Genomic DNA, 23,960 nt, shown 5'->3' with positions numbered 1-23,960 from the left:
AGTGGAAACTAACTGAGGTTGGGGGAGGATTCACACACAACCAGATAAATATCACATCTTTCAGATCAAAATCATTTAATGTTAGTGTCAGCAACGTTGGCTGTAGTGAAGCGCACGACTCAGGAAATAACTCAAAGAACAGTCTTTAATCTAATAATCCACACAATACACAGGAGAATCATGAGAAACACAACCACGTGATGTAGACAATACCGGACGATGAACAGGGAGATAATAGGAAGAACAGAAACAGGTCTGGGATTAATGAACTGTGTGTGTGAATCCTCCTCCAACCTCAGTTAGTTTCCGCTCACACATCCGTCTCCTTTAACATCACCAAATCAACAAGCTCTTGCTGATCTTACCTTTTCAAATTAATTCTGGCCCTGAATTTATGAAAAAATAAACGCAATTATAAACGCAATTATAAACGCAACACTTTTTATTTTCCCCCATTTTTCATGAGCTGAACTCAAAGGTCTAAGACTTTTTCTATGTACACAAAAGGTCTATTTCTCTCAAATATTGTTCACAAATCTGTCTAAATCTGTGTTAGTGAGCACTTCTCCTTTGCAGAGATAATCCATCCACCTCACAGGTGTGGCATATCAAGATGCTGAAATCAATGTAACGGCCGACAGAATCACTGTATATGATGATGTTCTTGATGGGAGATTCAGAGACAGACTGAAGCTGGACAATCAAACTGGATCTCTGATCATCACAAACACCACATCTTGGTCCTCCACCTCAAGTTGTGAATCTCTAATCCTTTGGAGGTGATCGACATAAAGTTTCTGACTTTTGATCAGCATCATAAATCCTTGGCTCCTGGTCATTGCGCAGCGTAGTAAAGTATATGCATATGTCTTTTAATATAGACGCATCTCCTCACTGTTTTCCTGCACCCATTTTGGTGTTGTCTTCACATGTAGACTATAATTTTCCATACAGAACTGTTGAGCAGACATGAACTATGGGCCACAGTCTGACCTGATGGTAAAGGCCCCCGATATACGCATGGCGAAGACCACTAAAGCGATATATAAATAAAGGTGACTTGACTTGACTCATAATAGTGGCTGTAATAATCAACTACAACTAATATAGACTCTCCTGTTAGTAGAGGGCCTAGTATATCCGAGGCAAAGGCCCCTACTCCCAAAAAAGACTCCATACCTGGTGAGCACACCATAAAATGAGGTGGACTAGTGTCGAACTGAGTCCTATACCCTCATTCCATGGCCAACCGATTCCACAGATGCAAATGGCAGAAGTTACCATTATTCTGAAAGCATTAATCTAGGCTTCTCCACTTCAAGTCAATTTACCTTCATTTATATTGCACTTTATACAATGGAAATTGTTTCATAGCACTGAAAAAATCTCAGGCCGGTTCTCTTTAGGTCAGAAAAATAAGCATGATGTGATATTGATATTTCATCCAGTTCCTTCTGCTTGAAAATTGGGATACATCATGCCGATAATACATCATTCCTCAAGTACTGAGGAACTAAACCATTCAGGGCTTTTATTAGCCTGGGTGCCAGCCCGAACCCCGCCCACAACATTTTTTGGTTGGGAAGTTCGGTCTGGACTCGATCCGTTGAGGAGTAATTATGCTCGGCTCTCAGAAGGCCGAGCCAATCAAATTGCCAGGGTGGGCTTTAATCGATGATGGACAGATGATCTGCGGTTACGTAATCACCACGTCATCAAATAGCGCTTGGGTTGAATTGGTTTTCAACAAAGATGACTGCAGCTGGAGAATTAAGATGTTTAGATTCCGCTATCGCGTCTGTTATAAAAGAAAACGACAGCGCATTAATTTTAAAAGACGAACAGAAAACTGTCTGGTGGTGGGCAGATCAAGGCTTCGTGAAACAATGAAACAGTTGAAGCAAATGTGCCATATTGTGTCGTCGAGGCTTCGAAACAATCCGACACCCGTCTCAACGGGCGACACTTGCAGGTGCTGATCTGAAACAACCTTGACGAGCCATTAAAAATGTGTTTTTTTATTATTGTATTTTTCTAATATGTGAAGCTTGCAACCTGTAGGCTCCTCACTGTGCATAATGTTATTTTGGTCATGAAAAATGAATATTAATAAAAGAAATCAAGCCACAATGTCTCACTTTTTTTATAGATTTTAATTTAAAAATATTCATTTCTCTGCTGTGGAAGGACTTAGCCTAATTCTTTTTTTAAAGATAATTTCTACAGCCTTTGACAAACTCCTCTCACAAAAACCCACGAGGTCAAGATGCATTGACTTCACTTTTATACAGATGTGCGAGTGTATGGTCTGTTCCCGACCCTGTTATATAAACTTTGACATATCCTTTTATTGAAACGTGTGCTTTTCTGTGCTTTTACTTTCACTTTTGCCACAGAGACCCTTTTATGTCCTATAAATGTGTCATATTTTTGATAATCCGCGCAGATTTCAGCTGATGATTCTGTTTAAAGTTATTAATAACAAATCATGAATGAAAGAGAACTTACTGCGTTGCTCTGATTGGTTGTAGGTTTATCCAATTGAGTGTAGAGTTTTTTTTTTCCTGGTTCGGTTAAGACACGCCTCATAATCAAAGCTCTATGGAGCAGTATCAGACTCACATTCTGCCTAGAATATGAGTATGATGAAGTCAGGCTAGGCTTTTATAGTAATCATCAGGATTTTTAAATGTATGCAATGTTTGATAGAGAGCCATTGCAGTGTTGACAGAACCGGGCTAATATGATCACACTTCCTGGTTCTAGTAAGAACTCGAGCTGCTAGAGTTTGTTTATTAGGCCTGCGGGGCAACCGGCCAGTAGCATTACATTAATCTAGCCTTGAGGTTATGAACGCATGAACTAACTTTACTGCCTCTGACATTCAGAGCAAATGTTGTAATTTAGAGACATTTTTAAAATGGAACATTTTTTCCAGGTTTTACAAACGCCAGAAATGTGGCTTTCAAAAGAAAGATTGCCATCAAAGATCACTTCTACACTTTGGTGTCTGGTTTGATCTGTCGAGGGGATAAACAGCTTCTGCTAGACGTTTGTGGTTGATCTGTGTGTGTCAGCAGTTTGTGGGTGAAGTGTTTCTTCATTTTCTCTCCTGCTAATAAGAAGCTCACAAACTTCCACTCCACACAAAACATCTTTACACTGAAATAAAGTGAATCCATCAACAGTCAAATATGATTGACAGCTCACAGCACTAAATAACACACCAGTAGATACAGATATCTAATCCAATATTTCACTCTTCTGCTATTAGTTTTCATTCAGGGCCAGAATTCATTTGAAAATGTAAGATCAGCAAAAGCTTGTTGATTTTCGTGATGTTAAAGGAGACGGATGTGTGAGCGGAAACTGACTGAGGTTGGGGGAGGATTCACACACAACCAGATAAATATCTCAGTTCAGTCTTTCAGATCAATCTGAGTGTTTTCAGACATTAAGAGTTACTATTGTGGGCTTTTCAGTGAACCGATGAAGAAAATGTTTCTCAAATTAGTTTTGCTCTGTTTGTGTTTGTGGCGTCTGGATGGTGAGTTTTAAATAAGTTTTTCTGGTTTCAGTTGTTTCTGTCCTGATGTGATAAATTACTGGTTAAATTAGTCAGAAAGGATTAACATTCACTGTTATTCTCGTATAGAAACAATTAATGTGTGATTTTCCTGAGATATAACACTCTTATTTGAGATTAAAGTCACTGTTTTTAATGCAGTTATTGATTATATAAAACTGTTTAACTATTTCTCATTTTCATTCATCATCTTTTGTCTTTGAACTGCTGCAGAATATTAATCACTTCACATTTACATGATTAAAAGTATTTTAGTGAAGCTTCATCAAACCAACATCAAGTGATTTTAAAGCTTTAATCTGTGAAAAACTCTGTTCTTCAGGAGTGTTTGGAGTTACAGTGTCAGTGATTGAGGGAGATTCAGTCACTCTAAACTCTGATCTTACTGAAATGAAGGATGATGATGTGATTCAGTGGAGGTTTGGAGATGGAAACACTTCAATAGCTGAAATCAATGTAACGGCCGACAGAATCACTGTATATGATGATGTTCTTGATGGGAGATTCAGAGACAGACTGAAGCTGGACAATCAAACTGGATCTCTGACCATCACAGATATCACAATGAAACATGATGGAGATTATAAACTACAGATGAACAGTGAGATCAAGTGGTTCAGGCTCTCTGTCTACAGTGAGTAAACCTTTTGAGCAATACGTTTTGATCCCACATATGGGATTTGCAATGTTCAGTGATGTCACATAACTGTCAGATTCAAACTCTTCAGACAATTTGTTAATTATCGTGTACCTACAACATGTAAAGTTTTAGGAATAAAGGGGTAATAACCAGAAGATTTAACAAATTATGTATACTGTCTGTATTTTTGAACAAAGCGTTACTTATTCTACTATTATAATACAACAATCTTACATTTGGGAGCAATTTAGCGAGAACATACACTGCAAACCATTTTGTAATAACAGTATACCAATACATATAGGCTTTTTAAAAATTATAGTGTACATATCTGTGCATTTATACAGGACTTTCTTTTAACAAAAGTGCACTGAGAACTAAAACTATTGCAACTTTTGCTTAAATACTGGAGAAATATACTCTTGTTCATGTACAGGGTAAGTGTGACTTCTGCGGGCTGGACATTTAAGTGGTGCTTGTTACTCTTTTCCTCCATTAAGTTAATACTAACACTTTCTTTTCTTTTTTCTCTTATTTAAAAATTGTTTTTGGTGTTTGGTTGGTGAGTTTTCAATGTGTTTTAAATGTGTTTTTATGGTTTCAGTTGTTTCTGTTCTGGTACCATGTGATAAATTACTGGTTAAATTAGAGAGGATCAACATTCACTGTTATTCTCATATAGAAATAATTAATCTGTGATTTTACTGTCAGATCAAGTTTGAATAAAGCTCTAAACTCAGTTATTATGGATTGATTTAATAAGTAAGGAATAAGTGACGACAGGCCGTTGAATTATTAGAAAAATAATGCACACCCGAGGTGGTAATGAGGTCACAACGCGAGTGGCCGTTACAACTTTAATAATTCAAGTCAATTTATTCCGCTTATAGGCCTACTACAGTTACCACACCTCGAAACATTGTTCAGATGATGTATTTCAAAACGTTTGTCAAGTTTTTGTTATTAAAACGCTCTTGAATGTAAGACTAATTTCTTACGCATATAATCCCATGCCTCCGTTGCTAATTCCAAAACGTAATTTTAGAGTTAGTAATGGAGGTTTGAGCCACTGATAGCAGACTAACGCTGGAGACACACTGAACGACTAGCTGAAACATTAGACTGAACTGAACACTCTTTGTTTCCATCGACTGCAGCAGATTTTAAACACCAACTGTGAACACTGACTGAACTTATAATTCAGCCTCAATTATCACCCCGCAAGAACAATTACAGTGCTTTACAACTATAGAACAAAAAGAGTTAAATAAACTTATCACTTCATCTAAAACAACAACATGTTTATTAGATCCTATACCCACTAAACTACTGAAAGAAGTGTTACCTGTAGTGGAAGAGCCTCTCCTCAATATTATTAACTCATCTTTATCTTTAGGTCATGTTCCTAGAACATTTAAACTGGCAGTTATAAAACCTCTCATTAAGAAACCACAATTAGATCATAATAACCTAGCAAATTATAGACCCATTTCAATCTTCCTTTTATGTCTAAAATACTAGAAAAAATTGTATCCGCCCAACTGGGCTCTTTCTTGCAAGAAAATGACATCTATGAAAAGTTTCAGTCAGGATTCAGGCCGCATCATAGCACTGAAACTGTGCTCGTTAAAATCACAAATTATTTACTTTTAGCTTCTGACCAAGGCTGTATCTCAATACTAGTTTTACTTGATCTAAGTGCTGCGTTCGATACTATAGATCACACAATACTCTTAGATCGACTACAAAATTATACTGGTGTTCAAGGACAAGCATTAAGCTGGTTAAGATCATACTTATCTGACCGCTACCATTTTGTCTATTTAAATGGAGAAAAAATTATCATAACTCCAGTAAACTATGGAGTGCCGCAGGGATCTGTGTTTGGCCCTCTGTTATTATCAATATGTATGCTGCCACTGGGAAATATTATAAGGAAACATGGAATTAGTTTCTATTGTTATGCCGATGACACTCAAATATATATTTCATCACGGCCGGATGAAAACGCTAAATTATCCAAATTGACAGAGTGTATTAAAGATATAAAAGATTGGATGACGCGTAATTTTCTTTTATTAAATCCAGACAAGACAGAGGTACTAATCATCGGTTAAAAAAAACGCCCACAAAACCTTTCACACTACAACTTTAACATAGTAGGATGTCCTGTTACTTTATCCTCTACAGTAAAAGACCTGGGTGTTATATTAGATTGCAACCTGTCTTTTGAAAATCATATTTCATATGTTACAAGAACTGCCTTTTTCCACCTTAGAAACATTGCTAAGCTACGTAATATGCTATCAGTTTCTGATGCAGAAAAGTTAGTTCCATGCATTCATGACCTCGAGACTAGATTACTGTAATGCTTTATTAGCTGGTTGTCCTGCATCCTCAATAAACAAGATACAGTTAGTCCAAAATGCAGCTGCTAGAGTTCTTACTAGATCAAGAAAATATGATCATATAACACCGATTTTATCATCACTACATTGGTTACCTTTAAAGTCCCGTATTAACTACAAGGTATTGCTACTGACTTATAAAGCCCTAAACGGCTTAGCTCCAGTCTATTTAACGGATCTTCTATCGCCCTATAATCCATCGCGCTCTTTAAGATCAATAAATTCGAGGCTTTTGGTCATACCTAGGATATCCAGATCCACCAAAGGAGGGAGAGCATTTTCACATTTGGCTCCGAAACTCTGGAATAGTCTTCCTGATACTGTTCGTTGCTCAGACTCGCTCTCCCAGTTTAAAACTAGATTAAAGACGCATCTCTTCAGCCAGGCATTCATATAATGTTCTTAATCTTACAGTTCAAACTACAATCCGGCCTCTAGTTCAAAAACGCCAGAGGAGAACTGGCCCCTGACTGAGCCTGGGTTCTCCCAAGGTTTTTTTTTTTTCTCCATTAGGTCACCTGATGGAGTTTTTTCAGTTCCTTGCCACTGTTGCCTTTGGCTTGCTCAGTTGGGGATATTTTGGGAATATTTAATTTAATTTTATCAATCAATAAATTCCACTAGAAACAAACCTTGTTGTATTATTTCAATTTAATATTGTGAAGCTGCTTTGATACAATCTGTATTGTGAAAAGCGCTATATAAATAAACTTGACTTGACTTGACTTGAACGCGCTGAACACGCGTTTGGGCATGATCAGTAATAAGTATCAAATTACATTCATAACCGGCCTTACTGTAAGTGTGTCCCCGGCTTTATGCAGTTATTAATGCAGTTATTAGAGAGAGAGAGAGAGAGAGAGAGAGAGAGAGAGCACGTCCGTCAATATTATTATTTATTTTAATTCAATTCGTTCATTCTTTTTTTTTTTTTTTTTGACAGTAGACTAGCTAATAAATAGCCTGGTTAAAACCAGAACCTTCTCAGTTGAAACTGAGTGTAGGGTCTGGCGAAGCTATGTAGACAAATCATTTCCAAAGGGGCGTCACCAACCGACGTAGCTCAAATTCCTCTGGGCGCAATTGGATAGTCTTAAAACCAATCAGATCGACGAAGGAGATGGCGTATGCAGAGCGACGGAGAAACATCTGTTGTTCTTTGCTCCGTTTTTAACGAAAACGGTAAGTTTAAATCACTCAAAACAGACGCGATAACTGATTCGAATGAGTGATGTTCCACGGCGGCATCCATCTTTGTAATGAAATCTCCTTCAGCGTCACTGCGCTGTCGTCATCATGTAAATCCCTCCCCCAACGTTTCTGATTGGTGCTGCGATTTCGGCGGCAGAGAAATGAGTTTGAATGGGCTCTTCTCCAGACTATCCTGGAGAGAGAATTAAAATTTGCCGGAAGTAGTCTGGGTTCCCTTTCGTCAGCAGGGAACTCCGACGCCTCGTCGGGGGAGTTCCCCTGACGAATTGGGATCACGCTAGGGAGACCAATTGCCTTCGAGTGAATTAAAACGAGCCAATGAACATTGGCATGCAAGATTTGCATTCCGCGCCCCGCTTACCAGTGCGGGTATAAAGGCGGAAGCAAGCGCATACACAAAAGCTTTTAGCTTCGGAGCCGACCGATTGTGTCCTCTCTGAGTGAATGAGCTTTAAGATTGTATTTATCTTACGCTCTACGAGTCTGCTGTTTCGGGAAGGGACCTCTCTGTGTTGGTGAGACGGCGTTTCAGCGACCGCGCGATTTCCTGTCTGCCGGCTGCGTCTACACGCTGTTAATTCAAAAGCTGTTTTTACAGCTGGTAAACGGTTGAGTGCGCACAGCGGGCTTGCAGTTTCCCCGCTGTGTCGCCGCGTTGGGTCCCTGTGTGCTTCAGCACAATAAAGAGAGTATTTTCTTCCTGAAAGAGCAACACGAGTGAAGATCGCGTCCTTTTCAGGATGACGTTTCACTCGTGTGTTTCTGGATGTGATCGTTTCCTGTCCTCATTGACGGCCACGTTCGTTGTTTCACATACCTAATCAGTGTGTGAGACTACGTTCGTGGGTGGTTCATGTTCTCTCAGGAGTGCATGACCACGTCGGCACGTTGTTCGTCTCCCCTTTTTTAAAAGGCTCGAGCCGCTCGCGTGCCGTGTGCCGTCGAGCGCCGGCTGACAGCGCGGGTTGTCACGGCAACCCAGCGCGCGTCATTCGGCGCTCTAGATGCGCGATCAAGACTCGTATACCTCTACGAGGTTGAGTCCCTTTGTTTATTCCCCATCTAGTTCCTTTTCAAAAAAGAGGACTACTTGGCTAATAGCATTGGTGATCTGGGGGTTACAGTGCGGAATGTCTCGCCAGGTGAAAGACCCTCACGAGCTTCCCACTCCTCTAGTGCATCGCAAACATGCTGAGACTGTGTTCGTGGGTGGTTTATGCTTTCTTATGAGAGCATGACCACGTCGGTGCGTTGTTCGCCTTGCCTGAAGGCTTGAGCTCCCAGCGTGCCGTGTGTCATCGAGACGATGGCCACGTTCACTGTCTTGCATGCCTGGTTGACGGCCACGATCACTGTTTCACATGCCTAATCAGTGTGTTGAGACTGCGTTCGTGGGTGGTTCATGTTCTCTCATGAGTGCATGACCACGTCGGCACGTTGTTCGTCTCCCCTTTCTCGTAAAGGCTTGAGCCGCTCAGCGTGCCGTGTGCCGTCGAGGCTTTCTGATGGGATTCTGGTCTTTCTCATGAGGGACCAAGCATTTAATTCGGGGCCCCAGGGGAGGGCGATTGCTACATCGGAGAGAGGGCTGTTATACTCTGAAAATGATGCTGAGTTCCTACTATAATGGTGTGTTCTCATGCTGAAGATTCAGACTTGACAGCCACACTTTCCTGGGCTTTTCTAAAGTGCCTGGATGGGTGTGAAAATTTTTTGGCAGTATGGAAGCATTTTGGTGCCAATATGGCAAGCCAAACATGCCTAAATCTGCAGAAGTTTTTCCTCTCTCACTACCCCTGCACATTCAGTGCACGTGGGTAGTTCTGACTCGGAGTAGAGCTGCGCTTTATGACTGACCGTGATTAGTCACAGCGCTGGCCTTCGGTCAGACGATGTCCACACTGGTGGTCCAGAAGCCCCCCAGAACCAGCCCGCTCGGAGTTCGTTTCCCCCCAGCAAAAGGAAGGGAAATGACCCTGAGAGGAGCGACCCAGAGTATGTGACATCTGCTCATCGGGGGTGCGTGTCATCACCACTCCTTCCCCCGGAGGAGGGCCGGGTGGAGAATTTCGTTTCTGTTCCGCCACTGGTCATCCAGTCAGCGGTACCCAAAGTTTGAGCAGTCCACTTCCTCTGAGTCACTCACGGGCCCCAGCGCTCAGATGACAGTGAGGGCTACGGCCTTGTCGCTCTCGTCTCTCGCTGGGCGAGGAGGAAACCAGGACTCGATGCCCCCGGGCCTCGCTCCTCGTTTCCCCTTACGGTTGAGACTGGCAGTAAATTAAGGCCAGTCTCCTCCGTTCGAGAGGGTCAGAATGGCAGTGCGCGCCGCCCCCGAACGGCGCCACTCCCGCTCCCCTCTCCCCAGCTTGCAGATAGCAGTGTCGCCACCTCGGTCACGTCACTCCTGTCTGCCGCTGGGCGGGAAGGCTCGGAGACCAGCAGCCGCCCTTGGGCCTCGCTCCTCATCTCCTCCCCTTCCCTCGCCAGGCGACAGCCCGCAGTAGAACACTCTCGGGTCTTCTCTGCCGTCTGTCCCCCGGTGGAAGCAGGCAGGTGTTGTCCAAGTACACACCCTGACCCCGCTCTCGGCCGCTGCAATGCCACCGGAGCTGTGTCCCTGCCTTCCACCTCGCTGCCCCTCCGCGGGTACGCCGGTGGTGCGTGTGGGCTCGTTGCGGCGGTTTCTCGGAGCCTAGTTTGCGCTCCTGAGGCCGTTGCGCTGGCTCATCCGCACCATCCGGCTTGGCTATGCAATTCAGTTTGCACGCCGGCCTCCCAAGTTCAGGGGCATCCACTTCACCCGTGTGCGTCCGGTGGATGCTCCTGTCTTGCGGAAAGAGATCGACGCCCTGCTGGCGAAGGACGCGATCAAGCCGGCCCCTCCAGCCGATATGAGGTCAGGGTTCTACAGCCCTTACTTCATTGTACCCAACAAAGGCGGTGGGTTACGGCCAATCCTGGATCTGCGAGTACTGAATCGGGCCCTGCACAAGCTCCCGTTCAAGATGCTCACGCAGAAACGCATTTTCGAATGCATCCGTCCCCGGGATTGGTTTGCAGCGATCGACCTGAAGGATGCGTACTTTCATGTCTCGATTCTTCCCCGACACAGACCTTTTCTTCGGTTTGCTTTCGAGGGTCGAGCATATCAGTACAAGGTCCTACCCTTCGGGCTGGCCCTGTCGCCCTGTGTCTTCACGAAAGTCGCGGAGGCGGCCATTGTTCCCATGAGAGAACAAGGCATTCGCATTCTCAACTATCTCGACGAATGGCTCATTCTGGCACACTCGTGAGATGTGTTGTGCGATCACAGGGACATGGTGCTCCGGCACCTCTGTCAGTTGGGACTTCAGGTCAACTGGGACAAGAGCAAACTCTGCCCCGTGCAGAGGTTCTCTTGTCTCGGTATGGTACTGGACTCGGTCGCCCAGACTGCGCGCCTCACGGAGGAATGCGTCCAGTCAGTGCTCCACTGCCTCAAGTTTTTTCGAGGCAAGTCAGCGGTCCCACTGAAACTGTTTCAGAGGCTCCTGGGGCATATGGCAGCCGCAGCCGCAGTAACGCCACTCGGCCTGTTGCATATGAGACCGCTCCAGCACTGGCTTCGCGATCGAGTCCCGAGGTGGGCGTGGCAGAGCGGCAGGTTCCGGGTCAAAGTCACCCCGCACTGTCGCCAAACCTTCACCCCTTGGTCGGATCCTGGGTTTCTACGGGCCGGAGTGCCCCTAGTTCAGGTTTCCAGGCATGCTGTGGTTTTCACAGATGCTTCTGCCAAGGGCTGGGGGGCCACGTACAAAGGGCATGCAGTCTCGGGTCTGTGGACGGGGCCCCAGCTGCATTGGCACATCAACTGCCTAGAGGTGCAAGCAGTATGCTTAGCCTTGTGTCGCCTCAAGGGGCTTCTCAAACACAAGCACGTACTGGTCCGTACGGACAGCACTGCGACCGTTGCGTACATCAACCAACAAGGTGGTCTACGCTGCCGTCGTATGTCGCGACTCGCCTCCCACCTCCTCCTGTGGAGTCAGAAGCTTCTGAGGTCGCTTCGTGCCGTTCATGTCCCCGGGGAGCTCAATCGTGTGGCCGACGAGCTTTCACGTCGGTCCTCCCTTCCGGGAGAATGGCGACTCCATCCCCAGGTGGTCCAGCTGATTTGGCGAATCTTCGGAGCCGCACAGGTAGACCTGTTTGCCTCTCCGGACACGACCCATTGCCAGTGGTATTACTCCCTGACCGAGGGAACTCTCGGCACGGATGCCCTGGCACACAGCTGGCCCCGGGACCTACGCAAAGATGCGTTTCCCCCAGTGAGCCTTCTTGCACAGACTCTGTGCAAGGTCAGGGAGGACGAGGACGAGGCGAGGCGCTACGAGGCGCCTCTATGCTCTGAAGTGGAACCTGTTCGTCGACTGGTGTTCTTCCTACGCGGAGAACCCACGAACTTGCCCGATCAGAGTTGTGCTCTCCTTCCTACAAGAGGGCTTGGAGCGAAGGCTGTCTCCCTCCACCCTCAAAGTGTATGTTGCTGCAATATCCGCACATCACGATGTAGTTGAAGGTAAGTCTGTGGGGAAGCACGACCTGGTCATCAGATTCCTTAAGGGTGCTAGGAGGCTAAATCCACCTCACGATTTGCACCCTGTACCCTCTTGGGACTTAACTTTAGTGCTTGAAGCACTCCAAAGTCCTTCCTTCGAGCCTTTTCCGACAGTTGAGCTTAATTTTCTGTCCATTAAGACAGCGCTCCTGTTAGCATTGGCATCCTTCAAGAGGGTAGGGGATCTGCAGGCTTTTTCGGTCGACGAATCGTGCCTAGAGTTCGGGCCTGGCCTTTCTCATGCTATATTGAGACCCCGGCTCGGATATGTGCCCAAGGTTCCTACCACTCCCTTCGCGGCCAGGTGGTGAACCTGCAAGCGCTGCCCCTGGAGGAGGCAGACCCAGCCCTAGCTTTTCTCTGTCCCGTCCGGGCCCTCCGGGTTTATATAGACAGAACGCAAAGCTTCAAGACCTCAGATCAGCTCTTGTTTGTTACGGAGGCCAGCAGAAGGGGAAGGCTGTCTCCAAGCAGAGGTTAGCCCACTGGCTAGTGGATGCTATCACCAGGGCTTATGAGTCCCAGGGTGAGTCTTGCCCACCCAGGTTGTGGGCTCACTCCACTAGGAGTGTTGCCGCTTCCTGGGCTCTGGCATAAGGCACCTCGCTAACAGACATTTTAAGAGCTGCGGGCTGGGCGACACCGAACACGTTCGCTAGGTTTTATAGCCTACGTGTGGAACCTTTTTCCTCACGAGTACTTGCTACGGCTAGTAATTAGAGGGAATAGGTGTGTCGGCTTGCGACGCCATTCCGTGAACGGATACGTGCGTCTTCTTGCTCCGTTGGTTACCCAACAAACGGCTAACCTCGTGAGTTCCTCCATCACCCCCTCCGGTGCCAGGCGTTGCGGACCGCCCGGCACCAGGTCTGCTACCTTCAGTAAGGAGTTGCTAGTAGACTGGGTGCTTTTTCCAGTGGTCCCTGCGGCGACCCGTGATTGCCACGTGCAGTTCAGCCGTGTCTTCCCCTTGACAGACTCATTCTGTCGTCCCTGTTGAGTACGCTCCTCACTCCTCCGGACTGGGACTACCTTCATGGACTGCCATATGTTTCACTACCCTACGTTGTTAGTACATGTGTGTATTTGAGGGCCTTCCTCTAGGCTGCCTCAGCTTCTGCAGCGTCCCCCCCCCCCCCCCATTATTTCCTTGGGGTCGGGCACGCTTTCCCAGTGTTATCCAATATCCACTGATTGGGTCTTGCGGAACAGCAGTGTGATTCCCTAGCTAGCTCCCGCAAAATTTCTGAAACTGCTGCAGGGCTGTAGCTTAGCTGGGCGCTGGAAGGGGCCAGCACCATGGCGTTTTGGTAGGGATCCCAATTCGTCAGGGGAACTCCCCCGACGAGGCGTCGGAGTTCCCTGCTGACGAAAGGGAACGTCTCGGTTACGTATGGTAACCCTCGTTCCCTGAGTCCAGGGAACGGAGACGCCTCGTCCCGTCGCCATGCTGCTGTACCTTCGCGGAGGACTGGACACCGTTCGGCTCCTCAGCGAAAAGCTTTTGTGTATGCGCTTGCTTCCGCCTTTATACCCGCACTGGTAAGCGGGGCGCGGAATGCAAATCTTGCATGCCAATGTTCATTGGCTCGTTTTAATTCACTCGAAGGCAATTGGTCTCCCTAGCGTGATCCCAATTCGTCAGGGGAACTCCCCCGACGAGGCGTCTCCGTTCCCTGGACTCAGGGAACGAGGGTTACCATACGTAACCGAGACGTTTTCCCAGGCTAGCTAATAAATGAAACACAAAGCCCTTTTAACAAGTAGGCCTGCCAATAATTATTTATTTGTTATATTATCTTATCATCTTTTGTCTTTGAACTGCAGGAGAATATTATTAATTTCACATTTAAAAGCTACATCAAACCAACATCAAGTGATTTTAAAGCTTTAATCTGTGAAAAACTCTGTTCTTCAGGAGTGTTTGCTGATTCAGTGTCAGTGATGGAGGGAGATTCAGTCACTCTAAACTCTGGTCTTACTGAAATGAAGGATGATGATGTGATTCAGTGGAGGTTTGGAGATGAAAACACTGTAATAGCAGACATCAATAAACGGGCCAACAGAATCACTGTATATGATGATGTTCTTGATGGGAGATTCAGAGACAGACTGAAGCTGGACAAACAAACTGGATCTCTGACCATCACAAACACCACAAGTGAACATAATGTAGATTATAGACTACAGATCAACAGTGAGATCAGAGAGAGATTTAGACTCTTTGTCTTTGGTGAGTTAAATATCAGTTCCCTTTCGTCCTGGGAACTCCGACGTGTCGTTGGGGGAGTTCCCTGACAAATTGGGATCATGCTAGGGAGCCAATTGCCTTTGAGAGAATTAAAACGAGCCAATGGACATTGGCATGCAAGATTTGCATTCCGCGGCCCGCCTACCAGCGCGGGTATAAAAGGCGGAAGTAAACATTGCGTCAGTGCTTTTTGCTTCGGAGCCATCCAGTGTGTCTCTGTGTGAGCTGCTGTTCTTGCCCGAAGAATTTAAACACAACGAGTCTTTTGGAACGAGAAGATCCTCTGGTGCTGGTGTGACGGCGCTTCAGCGACCATCGCTTCCTGCTGCTGGCCGAGCTTTTCCTCTTTAAAAAAAGAGCTGTTTTAACGGCTGGTATTGGGTGAGTGCAGCACACGGGCTTGCAGTTTCCCCATCGTGTCTGCCGCGGTGGTCCCTCGGTGCTTCGGCACGTGAACAGAGCACTTCTTCTCTTTCTTCTCTTTTTTTCTTTTCTAAAAGAGCATCACAGGCGTTTCGTGTCCTTTTCAGGATGTCGTTTCACTTGTGCGTTTCTGGATGTGGTCGACTTCTCCCTCAGGAAGATGGCCATAAACTCTGCCTCTCGTGTATGGGCTTAAAGCACGCTGAGGCAGCGTTTGTGGACGAGTCGTGTTCTCATTGCGGGAACATGACTCTGGCGATGCTGCGTTCAAGACTGAGAACCCTGAGACATGGGGGAGCCCCTTCATCAAATCCCCGATTTAGTTCGTCTTCCGGTTCAGTTCGGCAGACGGCTACTTCAGTGATTCCTGTTGGTGAGCGGATGAGGATTACAGTGAGGAACATCCCGTCTGGTGAAAGATCCTCTCGGGCTTCCCACTCCTCTAGTAGCTTGTTGCCATTGGCTGTTCCGGTGGAGCTTCCGGACCCGCCTCGTGCGGTTCCGGTTGTCTCCTTCGGGGCGCCGCCTGAGGACCAGATGTCGATTGCGGCATCGGAGGAAGAGCGGGCATCTTCCGGTGATGACTCAGTAGGACTACCCCCTTCGGGTGTGATGGCTCAGGCTGAGCCGGATCCGGAAATGGCCGCTATGCTCGAACGGGCGGCCACGAATGTCGGGCTCGTGTGGAACCCTCCACCGGGTCCCGAACCTTCGCGGCTGGATGATTGGTCTCTCGGAGCGGGCCGTGTGGTTGCCCCACAGCCCGCTACGGTACCATTCTTCCCGGAAGTGCATGAGGAGTTGAGGAAGTCTTGGCTGGCCCCTCTGGTGACCAGACGCAGACAACCTCGCTCCTCCTTCCTCATCACTCTCGATGGCTGGGCAGCGCACGGGTACGAGGGAATCCCCCGTCGGTTGCGATGCAGCTGTGTCCGAAGACCCCTTCCTCCTTGCGGGGTGCCCCTTCACTCCCCTCCCGTGCCTGTAGGTTTTCCTCTGGTCTGACCAGGGATGCCTACATGGCGTGTGGAGACACCGCTTCCGCCCTGCACGCTATGGTGTTGTTGCAGGTCCACCAGGCCAAAGAACTCCATGACATGCAGGGGGGTGGTTCCGACCCAGGATTGCTGCAGGACCTGCGTGCGGCAACGGACAACGAAAGTCACCGCACGTTCCCTGGGTCGGGCGATGTCCACTCTGGTGGTCCAGGAGCGCCACCTATGGCTTACCCTTGCGGATATGCGGGAAGCAGAGAAGAACAAACTTCTCAACTTCCCCATATCCCAAGGGGGCCTCTTCGGCGACGCGGTGGAGAGCTTCGCCCGTGTGCGGTCGGCGGACGCCCCTGTCTTGCGGAAAGAGATCGATGTCCTGCTGGCGAAGGACGCAATCGAGCCGGTCCCTCCTGCCGAGATGAGGTCCGGGTTTTACAGCCCCTACTTCATTGTACCCAAAAAAGGCGGTGGGTTACAGCCAATCCTGGACCTGTGAGTATTGATCGGGCCCTGCACAAACTCCCGTTCAAAATGCTCACGCAGAAGCGCATTTTCGAATGCATCCCCAGGATTGGTTTGCAGTGATTGACCTGAAGGACGCGTACTTTCACGTCTCGATTCTTCCTCGACACAGACAGTTTCTTCGGTTTGCTTTCGAGGGTCGAGCATATCAGTACAAAGTCCTACCCTTCGGGCTGGCCCTGTCGCCCTGTGTCTTCACGAAAGTCGCAGAGTTCCCACCCATTGTTCCCACGAGAGAACAAGGTGTTCACATCCTCAACTATCTCGATGACTGGCTCATTCTAGCTCCCTCGCGAGATGTGTTGTGCGATCACAGGGACATGGTGCTTCGCCACCTCAGCCAGTTGGGGCTTCAGGTCAACTGGGACAAGAGCAAACTCTGCCCCGTGCAGAGGATCTCTTATCTCGGTATGGAACTGGACTTGGTCGCCCGGACTGCGCGCCTCATGGAGGAATGCATCCAGTCAGTGCTCACCTGCCTCAGGTCCTTTCGAGGCAGGACAGCGGTTCCACTGAAACAATTTCAGAGGCTCCAGGGGCATATGGCAGCCGCAGTAATGCCGCTTGGCTTGTTACATATGAGACCGCTTCAGCGCTGGCTTCACGATCGAGTCCCGAGGTGGGCGTGGCAGAGCGGCACGTTCTGGGTCAAAGTGACCCCGCACTGTCGCCAAACCTTCTCCCCATGGTCGGATCCTGCGTTTCTTCGGGCCGGAGTGCCCTTAGTCCAGGTTTCCAGGCATGCTGTGGTTTTCACGGATGCCTCTGCCATGGGTTGGGGGGCCACGTACAACGGGCATGCAGTCTCGGGTCTGTGGACAGGGCCCCAGCTGCATTGGCACATCAACTGCCTGGAGTTGCAAGCAGTACGTCTAGCTTTGCGTCGCCTCAAGGGGTTTCTCAGACACAAGCACGTACTGGTCCGTACGGACAGCACTGTGACCGTTGCATACATCAACCATCAAGGTGGTCTACGCTCCCATCGTATGTCGCGACTCGCCTCCCACCTCCTCCTATGGAGTCAGAGGCATCTGAGGTCGCTTCGTGCCGTTCATGTTCCAGGGGGCACTCAACCATGTGGCAGACGAGCTCTCACGGCAGCCCCCCCTTCCAGGAGAATGGCGACTCCATCCCCAGGTGGTCCAGCTGATTTGGCGAATCTTCGGAGCCGCACAGGTAGACCTGTTTGCTCTCCGGACACGACCCATTGCCAGTGGTATTACTCCCTGACCGAGGGAACTCTCGGCACGGATGCCCTGGCTCACAGCTGGCCCAGGGACCTGCGCAAGTATGCGTTTCCCCCAGTGAGCCTTCTTGCACAGACCCTGTGCAAGGTCAGGGAGGACGAGGAGCAGGTCCTTCTAGTGGCGCCGTATTTCCCACCAGGACACTACGAGGCGCCTCTATGCGTTGAAGTGGAACCTGTTCGTCGAATGGTGTTCCTCCCGTCAGGAGGACCCCTGAACTTGCTCGATCAGAGTCGTGCTTTCCTTTCTGCAAGATGGGTTGGAGCGAAGGCTGTCTCCCTCCCCCCTCAAAGTGTATGTCGCGGCAATCACGATGCAGTAGAAGGTAAGTCTTTGGGAAAGCACAACCTGGTCATCAGATTCCTTAAGGGTGCTAGGAGGTTAAATCCACCTCGGGTTTTGCAGTCTGTACCCTCTTGGGACCTAGCTCTGGTACTTAGAGCTCTTCAAAGTCCTCCTTTTGAGCCTTTGTCGACAGTCGAGCTTAATATCCTGTCCATTAAGACAGCGCTCCTGTTAGCATTGGCCAAGCATTTTCGGTCAACGAATCGTGCCTGGAGTTCGGGCCGGGCCTTTCTCACGTTGTATTGAGACCCCGGCTCGCATATGTGCCCAAGGTTCCTACCACTCCCTTTGCGGACCAGGTAGTGAACCTGCAAGCGCTGCCCCAGGAGGAGGTAGACCCAGCCCTAGCTTTTCTCTGTCCCGTCCGCGCTCTGTGGATTTATATTGACAGAACGCAAAGCTTCAGGACCTCAGATCAGCTCTTTGTCTGTTACGGAGGCCAGCAGAAGGGGAAGGCTGTCTCCAAGCAGAGGTTAGCCCACTGGCTAGTGGATGCTATCACCCGAGCGTATGAGTCTCTGGGTGAGCCTTGTCCTCCCAGGTTGCGAGCTCACTCTACTAGAGGTGTGGCCGCTTCCTGGGCTTTGGCTCAAGGCGCCTCGCTGACAGACATCTGTAGAGCTGCGGGCTGGGCGACACCGAACACGTTCACTAGGTTCTATAGCCTTCGTGTGGAACCTGTTTCCTCCCGAGTACTTGCTACGGCCAGTGGTTCGAGGGAATAGGTTGTGTCGGCTTGCTACGCCACTCCGCCTCACGGCTGGATATGTGCGTTCTTGCTCCGTATGGCGCCCAACGTCGGATAGCCTCGTGAGTTCCTCCATCACCCCTCTGGTGCCAGGCGTGGCGGACCGCCCGGCGCTAGGTCTGCTACCTCTAGTAAGGAGTTGCTAGTGGACTGGCTGTTTTCCAGTGGTCTCTACGGTGACCCATGATGCCATGTGCAGTTCAGCCATGTCTTCCCCTTGACGGACTTGTTCTGTCGTCCCTGGTGAGTACGCTCCCACTTCCCCTGGATTGGGACCACCTCAGGGACTGCCATATGTTTCACTATACCACTGGGCTAGTACATATCTGTATTCCAGGCCTTCCTCAGGCAGGCTGGGCTTCCGCAGTGTCCCCCCCCCCTTTTTTGGGGGGGTTAGGGCACGCTTTCCCAGTGTTATCCAATATCCACTGAGCGGGTCTCGCGGAACAGCAGTGTGATTCCCTAGATAGCTCCCGCAACTTATTACAAGAAACTGCTGCAGGGTAGCTTTGCTGGGCGCTGGAAGGGGCCAGCACCATGGCGTTTTATTAGGGATCCCAATTCATCAGGGAACTCCCCCGACGACACGTCGGAGTTCCCAGGACGAAAGGGAACATCTTGGTTACGTATGTAACCCTCGTCCCTTCGCCATGTTGCTGTACCTTCGCGGAGGACTGGACACTGTTCGGCTCCTCAGCAAAAAGCACTGACGCAATGTTTACTTCCGCCTTTTATACCCGTGCTGGTAGGCGGACCGCGGAATGCAAATCTTGCATGCCAATGTCCATTGGCTCGTTTTAATTCTCTCGAAGGCAATTGGCTCCCTAGCGTGATCCCAATTCGTCAGGGAACTCCCCCGACGACACGTGTCCGTTCCCTGAACTCAGGGAACGAGGGTTACATACGTAACCGAGACATTTCACTTGTTTTATAGTTTAATCAGCACAAAGATACAATTAATAATTCAAACTCCATTTTGCTTTTGGTGTTTAATGATGATATTAATTTAAATTTTAAATGTCAAACTATTTACTTTTATAAATCATTAACTGATCGTCTTACTCTGTGACGAACCCTGTGTGTGTGTGTCTGTGTGTGTGTGTGTGTGTGTGTTTGGTGATTCAGTCCTGAAGTCAGTGAGTGAGGGAGTTTCAGTCTTTCTAAACTCTGATCTTACTGAAATGAAGGATGATGATGTGATTCAGTGGTGGTTTGATATCACTGAAATAGCTGAAATCAATAAACGGGCCGACAGAATCACTGTATATGATGATGATGGGAGATTCAGAGACAGTCTGAAGCTGGACAATCAAACTGGATCTCTGACCATCACAAACACCACAACTGAACATACTGGAGAATATAGACTAGAGATCAACCGTGAGATCAAGAGATTCTTTCTCTTTGTCATTGGTGAGTTCAAAAACATTTACACCTTTGTTTTAATGAATTTTTTTTAAATAAATGAATACACGATTTTTTTTTTATATATATTGTTTATTTTTTATGTACATTTTAAACTATTCAATTTAGTAAACCATTATAAATTGATTTAACAGTATTAATCTTTGCAAACCCTGTTTCTGTTTGTTTTCTGTGTGTTTGACAGATGAAGTGAAGTCAGTGTCAGTGATGGAGGGTGATTCAGTCTTTCTAAACTCTGATCTTACTGAAATGAAGGATTATTATGTGATTCAGTGGAGGTTTGGAGATGAAAACACTTTAATAGCTGAAATCAATAAACAGGTTGACAGAATCACTGTATATGATGATGTTCTTGATGGGAGATTCAGAGACAGACTGAAGCTGGATCATCAAACTGGATCTCTGACCATCACACACACCACAACTGAACATGATGGAGATTATCAACTACTGATGTTTTCAGGATTATTCTTATCAAAAGTATTCAGAGTTTCTGTCTATGGTGAGTAGAGATCATTTTTCTTCTCCTTCAAATATTCTTATCTACTATTTACAAATTGAATTTGAATTGAATTGAACAATCATTTATAGTTTGAAATGACAGACCGTATAAAACCAGGGAGGTAAGCGAGCTCTCGAATAGCGTACCACCCCCGACGGCCGCCATTGGCTGTCAAGCCATCACCTGCTGTTAGCATTCCATTGACTCCCATTCATTTTGGCATCACTTTGACAGCGGATAACTTTACATCTGAGGCGTTTAAAGACTCCATTTGTCCATTATTTATTTCTAAAGAAACACGACAATGTATAAAAGGCTCCATTACCTTGTATCTTACGTTATGGCCCCGTAAGATTCTACCAGAAAGACTCAGGAGATAAAATGTAATGAAGCATACATTTATTGACAGCTCAGCAAGCATTATTATAAATTTCTTTGGCGTAGGCCCCGTCTATAGTTCGTAATCCGAGGGTAGCGGATCTGCATCTCCTGCCTGAAGACGAAGGCAGGGGCGCAGCCGACCCCCCTGGAAGGTAAGGACAGGACCATCCTGGTGGTGGTGGGGAGGGTGGAGGTTGTTGTCGCGTCGGCATCTGCGAACTCAAACTTGTGTAAGTACCGATCTTTTATACGAAAAGTATAAAGGCGTGATTGGATAATATTAAGGTAATAAGTGAAGAAGTAATTGAGTCTTCCTGGCAGAACTTAGGCTAAAGCTTTCATTTTTTGTAAAAATAGGCTAACGATTGCATCATAACCACGCTCCTCTCTGGAAATTACCGTAGAGACAGGAGGATAAGCTTGCAGTCAATCGGGGGGACGTGGAGGCATAAAGTCCGATAAAGTCAAGGGAGAAGCCCATAGAGAATCATAAAGTTGCTCCTGCTCCTAGCTCATGGACAGCTCCTACTCACACTCTCTGTCTCTGAAAGATTCGGAAGGGAATGATTCAGATTTCTCTTGGCACAGCTACTAGAAGACTTACAACTGTCAGACAGGTTGCTCACGTCACATCTACGTCGTCAAGCTCAGTTTGAGTCTGCACAGTTCGCTCAGCCATCAGGAAGTGAGAGCTTCTAATTTGCTTCACTTTTCTCCGTTGAAACCTATGGGGTCGCTGTGTCCAGTTTATATACTGTCTATGTATAAAACTCACTTGGAACCGAATATAAGATTGTTGATTAGATTTGATCATATTTCTGTGTATTCAGAAATATTAGTTGATGTCAGCGCTGATATTAGTGTTTATTGACTGATCTGATCTCAGTTTGTTTATTCCTCAGACTCTGTCCACTGTTGTGGTCCTACTGAAGCTGTGATCCGATTGGTCCTCTCTGCTCTGGTGGGCGTGGCTACTGCCATTATTGTGGTTTATGAGATCAGATCCAGAAGAGCTGAACAAGATCAAGCACATATTCACACATCAGGTACATGATTGATGATGTCATTTCTCACAAACTGATTTTGCATGTATAATTATCTGTGAGATTTATTAATTTATAGCTTTTTATGTTCATCTTTTTCAGGAAGTATTGAAATCTAAAGCAGAATGCTGAACTTTAACTTTAAGAGTGTTTTTGTTCTTCTAGTGTTTTTTTCATAAAAAATACTGATGATTATTTGAGTTTGTGCTCTCTTTCAGTGTCAGATTTTAACAGTGTCACTTTATTGTTTATATTTCTCTCAGATACAAAAAAAATGAATAGAGACACACAGATCTCACTTTAATACTACTGTATATTTGTCATATGTATTTTCTTTTCTTTATCAATAAAGTTTCTCACTCTGAGGTTCAAGAGTCTCTCATGATTTATTCAGAGGAATACAAACTTGATGTATATTTTAAATATTTCAGCAGTGTACAGTATACAGCTTTATTTGTACTTTTATCTGTCAAAACATTATTGACATTTTTTTAAAATATTACCAATTAGTTTGTTTTGTTTGTAGTATATTCTGGTATAAACAACATATACAACTAAAATATATATATATATATTAAAATGTTTTTAAATTGTATTAACTTACAATTAACTTATGTTCTAGCTGCAGATTTACTGCAAGGAAAATATACAATACAGTGTAAAGTTCGTGTTACAGATCACATATTTTTCTTGTTTATTATCACGTCAAGGATCTCACGATACTGGTTTTTAAAACATTTTATGCTTTTTAATAACAACAAAACATAATGTTCATACAGGAGTACATATAACCATACATGTCAAGGGTAAACAAGGGGAAATGGAAGAAAGAAAGAGAAAAATAAAGTCATTTTACAGGAAAAAAACTTGAACCTAAACAGCTGTGTACTTTTCCTTGCTTTTAAGTTTTTATATTTGGATATTGTTTGTTAATATATTTTAATATCAAATTTAAATTGTTCAAAATTTGCAATTTTTTCATTCCAAATGTGTCCATTTGACTATGTATATAGGTAGTATCGGCCAATCATAATAATTAAATCAAATATAAACAAAAGATTTTTTATCACCATCAAATGAAAAACATTTTCGTATAAAATCAACTCCTTCAAAGTTAACAGGAATCACAGCTTTTCTTTGTAAGTAAATAATATATATAAAATATTTGGGTCTCATCAGTGCTCCATTTCCTCCAATGATAAAGTCTTTAAATCTCTAGTGTGATTTGTCTCTGTGGTCTCGTCTGAGGAGCAACACCTCCATCTAGTGGCTCACCCTGAACTCACATGTTATCAGGAGTTATTTACTCAGTATGAGATCCAGTGATTGTGTCCATCGACTGCTGGCGGTAAACTTTTAAACAGTCTTCCTAACATTGTCCGGGAAGCAGACACACTCTGTCAGTTCAAAGCTAGACTAAAAACACATCTCTTTGACCTAGCATTCACATACATTATAGACTTCTATAATTCAATGTTAGGCTGCATAGATTAGGTCAGCCGGAACCGGGAACACTTCCTGATGTCCTGATGTACTCGTTACATCATAAGAAGAATGGCATCTACGCCAATTTTAGTGTCTTTGTTTATCCCGAGGCTTTCCCGCAGCCTGCCGGATCCAGATCTGACGAAG

At 46.2% G+C, this 23,960-nt stretch overlaps 1 protein-coding gene across 1 annotated transcript; it reads left to right on the top strand.

Moving 5' to 3' along the window:
* The first annotated feature begins 3,371 nt into the window (after positions 1–3,371).
* Positions 3,372–22,697, top strand: LOC311084202 (uncharacterized protein). Its single transcript, XM_084116112.1, has 7 exons — positions 3,372–3,547; positions 3,909–4,220; positions 14,365–14,679; positions 20,103–20,390; positions 20,587–20,904; positions 22,188–22,331; positions 22,431–22,697. Exons 1-7 carry the CDS (start codon positions 3,490–3,492, stop codon positions 22,445–22,447), a joined length of 1,452 nt encoding a protein of 483 aa, XP_083972238.1. The 5' UTR covers positions 3,372–3,489; the 3' UTR covers positions 22,448–22,697.
* Positions 22,698–23,960: the final 1,263 nt, after the last annotated feature.

The sequence above is a fragment of the Abramis brama genome, assembly GCF_963993115.1.
Source record: "Abramis brama genome assembly, chromosome: 6".
Classification (NCBI taxonomy): Eukaryota; Metazoa; Chordata; class Actinopteri; order Cypriniformes; family Leuciscidae; genus Abramis; species Abramis brama.
This window is presented reverse-complemented; position numbering and strand designations above follow the sequence as displayed.